The 3841-nt window shown below is 64.4% G+C and overlaps 1 protein-coding gene across 1 annotated transcript in view; it reads left to right on the plus strand.

The window, feature by feature from the left end:
* The first annotated feature begins 3566 nt into the window (after positions 1–3566).
* TALDO1 (transaldolase 1) overlaps positions 3567–3841 on the plus strand; it is a 2970-nt gene continuing 2695 nt past the window's right edge. Inside the window, exon 1 of the mRNA XM_004717166.2 lies at positions 3567–3705. Within this exon, the coding sequence (XP_004717223.1) occupies positions 3609–3705 (97 nt within the window). The 5' untranslated portion in view covers positions 3567–3608. The remainder of the gene's footprint in view (positions 3706–3841) is intronic.

Raw genomic sequence — 3841 nt, forward strand, 5'->3', positions numbered from 1 at the left:
AGTGAAGGCTGGGGGATGGAGCTGCACGGCCTGATGAGGCGTGCAGGGGCGGGGCTGTGCAGGCTTGTGAGGGACCAGGGGAGGAGCCTTCTCAGACTGGTGAGGGATGGGGGCGGGACTGCGTGGCCTGATAAGGGGTGCAGGGGCGGGGTTGCGCCCCTAGGGCGGGGCTTTAAGGCCTGCTGAGCCCTGGCGAGGCGGGGCTGCTCGGCCTGGTACGGGTTGGGGGCGGGGCTTCGACCTCAGGAAGCTGCGGCGTCCTGCGGCCTCGCCCCTCCCCGCCGCTCTCCGATTGGCTGGTACCGCGGGGGCGGGCTCCAAGAGGAGGCCGCGCGGGGCATTGTGGGAGTGGAAGGGCTCGAGTTTGCTCCCGCCACCGCTCGGCTTCGCCATGTCCAGTTCTCAGCTGAAGCGTCAGAGGATGGAGTCCGTGCTAGACCAGCTCAAGCAGTACACCACCGTGGTGGCAGACACGGGCGACTTCAATGGTGAGACAGGGCCCGGGGTCGGACTGCGCGCGGAGCCCCGAGGCCGGACTTGGGGTCAGAGGCCGGGGGCCAGGGGTCGGGGCCTGGGATCGGTCCGGGAGCGCGTGGCGCCGCGTTCCGGAGCCCGACGGCGGGCACTGGGCTTGGGGCGCTCCGGACCCAGCCCGTCTCTCTGGGCGCCTGCGGGGCCGAAGGGCGGCGGCCGGGGCGGGGCGCGGCGCGGCGTCCAGCCCGCCGCCCTCCGCCTGGGCGGTCCTCCGGAGCGCGCTGCGGGTCCCGGCGCGATGAGGACCGAACAGGTGGCGGTGCCCCCGTGGCCGCGCGGTGGTCACACCGGTCAGTGTCGCCCGGTCGGAGGAAAATGCCCGACACAAACGTGTGCACTTGTGCAGTCTCGCCAGGCACGGTTCAGCGACACTGCCCGGCACGACGGCTGCGCTCGTTTGCCGTCCGCCTTAACCGCAGCGCAGGCCCTAACCACGGCCCTGAAGGGGTTCCGCCAACAGAGGCGAGTTAGAGCTGCGCCCTGGGGTCTCGGAGACGCCGACAGCGGGTTAGGTCGGGACCCAAACCCGGACCCCACTCCCCGCGCGGGAACTGGTCGCGCCTCGCGTCGCCCTGTGGCTGTGGCCCTTTGTGGCTGCGTCCAGATGGACGCAAGGGGACCACTGCCCTGAGCCCTGTTTCCCCGGGGCTGGCATCCACGTGCGGCGGACTAAACCCAAACTCACTGCGTGGAGCTGCTGCGGACTCCCAGCCACCCTATAGGACAGGGTAGGCCAGTCACTGTGAGTCGCATTGGCTTGATGGCAGTGAGCGAGAGAACTTGACAGGAGCAGACAGCCTCATCTTTCTCCGGAGCAGCAGCTGGTGGGTTCCAACTGCTGACCTTGGGGTTAACAGACCAAGGTGCCACCCACTGTGCCACCAGGGCTCCTTCCAGAGAGCTTGGAAAACAGAAAAGTCTGTCATCCTTGACATGGGACCGTGACATTAGCTGCCCCAGCCGCAGCAGGCAACAGGTGGAGGTGTGGGAGCTCCCGGGACACAGGGGGCAGTGCCCTGTGGGCTCTGTGCCACAGGAATGAGAGGTGTGGTGCTGTGGGCCACTTCCTCCTTTTTCTGCTTTCTCATGGTGACTTAAGGAAACCGCTAATTCCTCTTTGGTAATCAAATAAGAGAGCTGTTTATCTAGCCGAAGACAATGAATAAGCGTATTTGGCAGCGTGACTGTCATAGGCGGAGGCAGCCAATGGGCTCGGAGCAGCCAGCCTTGCTAATCACCCATGGCCATCAGGGCGGTCTTGACAGCACGCACCAAGTCCCCCAGACAAAAGCTACCGCGGTGCCCAGGGCACACACCTTCTTGCCAGGGGCAGGGAAGCGGACACACACTTTCCTGCCTGATGTTTCTGTCCTGGCAGAGCCCTTGTCTGTGCGCTTTCTCAGGGCCCTGGGCTGCTTGGTGGGGCCGGTGCCTCTGAGAGAGTGTCCGGTCTGGCAGCAAAGGAGCCCCACCACGACCACCACCTGGGCCTGCTTTTCTGCTGATCAGAGGCCGCTAAGCCCAGGTGCTAGCTTAATTCATGTTAACGAGTATATCAACGAGCTCAGCTTAAAAGCTTGTACTCTCGTGGACAGTGTATCTTTACTTCTCATGTAGCTCTAACTGCATTTGTTTTGGGGGGTCTGCATTTGCCAAGTGAGGGGTCACAGGATATCCCAGAAGCTCTGGTCACTCTCCTGGGAACAATGCTGTGGAGTCGAGACAGAGACGGGCCTAGCCCTACGCTGTCCACACAGAACAGCGTACCCCCCACCCCTCACCCTAGTCCCATTTGCGAAAGGGTCGCTCCCAAACCCTGTCGGCTGACCCTCAGTCAGTAGCCCTCACATTAACCCAAGCCACGGTCGTCTTGACTGTGGCAAAGGTTGAGGGGTACCTGTGCACAGCAGGCTGGCCCAAGCAGGTGGTGAATGAATGCCAGGACAGGTGTGCACCTGTTGACAAAACACCAGACTGGCATGTTTAGCCTGCTCCTTGGAAGTCACGACAAGCTCATGGGAAGGTGGGGACTGGTCCTCCCGGCCCCAGGACCCCGTCACCAGCTCCTCTGTGGTGGCACCATCGGTGGCTAGTGTGGGGGACCAGGGCCTCCGTGGACACTGCTGTGAACAGACCGTGGGCCGGGCTGAGTCCTCACCATCGGGGACCCACAGGGTTCCTGGTACTTGTCCTCGAGACCACCCAGTGGGGACCAGCAATCACCACGGACACTTCTGGGGCTGCCTGGAATCACACTCACCCCACCCTGCCCTCTGACACCACCCACACCCATTTCACCTGGTTTGCTCCTTGCACCCCCAAAACACTCTGTTCTGCCCCCTCACACATACCCCGCCCTGCTCCCAGCACCCACCAATCAGTCTTCCAGATGGGCAGCCCTGCCATCAAAGCATGCTTTGAAAATAGTAATTTTGTTAAATGCACTTAGGGAACCAGCTGCCCCCAGGTGATCTGGTATGTGCCGTGTGCTGGAGACAGTGTTGGTCACTGGTGCCAGGCTGGCGGGCCCCAGGTGGCACTTGGCCTTCTCTGAAGTCACAGTTGTCTGGAGAGGAGAAAACAGCCACCTGGGAGGTCCCCACCGTGGCCAAGTTGATCCTTGACCGTGCAGGGTGAGGGCTGGGTGGCCTAGTGAGGCCCGGGGGGCGGGGCTTCTCAGCTCAGTGAAGGCTGGGGGATGGAGCTGCACGGCCTGATGAGGCGTGCAGGGGCGGGGCTGTGCAGGCTTGTGAGGGACCAGGGGAGGAGCCTTCTCAGACTGGTGAGGGATGGGGGCGGGACTGCGTGGCCTGATAAGGGGTGCAGGGGCGGGGTTGCGCCCCTAGGGCGGGGCTTTAAGGCCTGCTGAGCCCTGGCGAGGCGGGGCTGCTCGGCCTGGTACGGGTTGGGGGCGGGGCTTCGACCTCAGGAAGCTGCGGCGTCCTGCGGCCTCGCCCCTCCCCGCCGCTCTCCGATTGGCTGGTACCGCGGGGGCGGGCTCCAAGAGGAGGCCGCGCGGGGCATTGTGGGAGTGGAAGGGCTCGAGTTTGCTCCCGCCACCGCTCGGCTTCGCCATGTCCAGTTCTCAGCTGAAGCGTCAGAGGATGGAGTCCGTGCTAGACCAGCTCAAGCAGTACACCACCGTGGTGGCAGACACGGGCGACTTCAATGGTGAGACAGGGCCCGGGGTCGGACTGCGCGCGGAGCCCCGAGGCCGGACTTGGGGTCAGAGGCCGGGGGCCAGGGGTCGGGGCCTGGGATCGGTCCGGGAGCGCGTGGCGCCGCGTTCCGGAGCCCGACGGCGGGC

This window comes from Echinops telfairi, unplaced genomic scaffold (genome assembly GCF_000313985.2).
Source record: "Echinops telfairi isolate 266 unplaced genomic scaffold, ASM31398v2 ScPeMD7_37;HRSCAF=141, whole genome shotgun sequence".
NCBI lineage: Eukaryota > Metazoa > Chordata > Mammalia > Afrosoricida > Tenrecidae > Echinops > Echinops telfairi.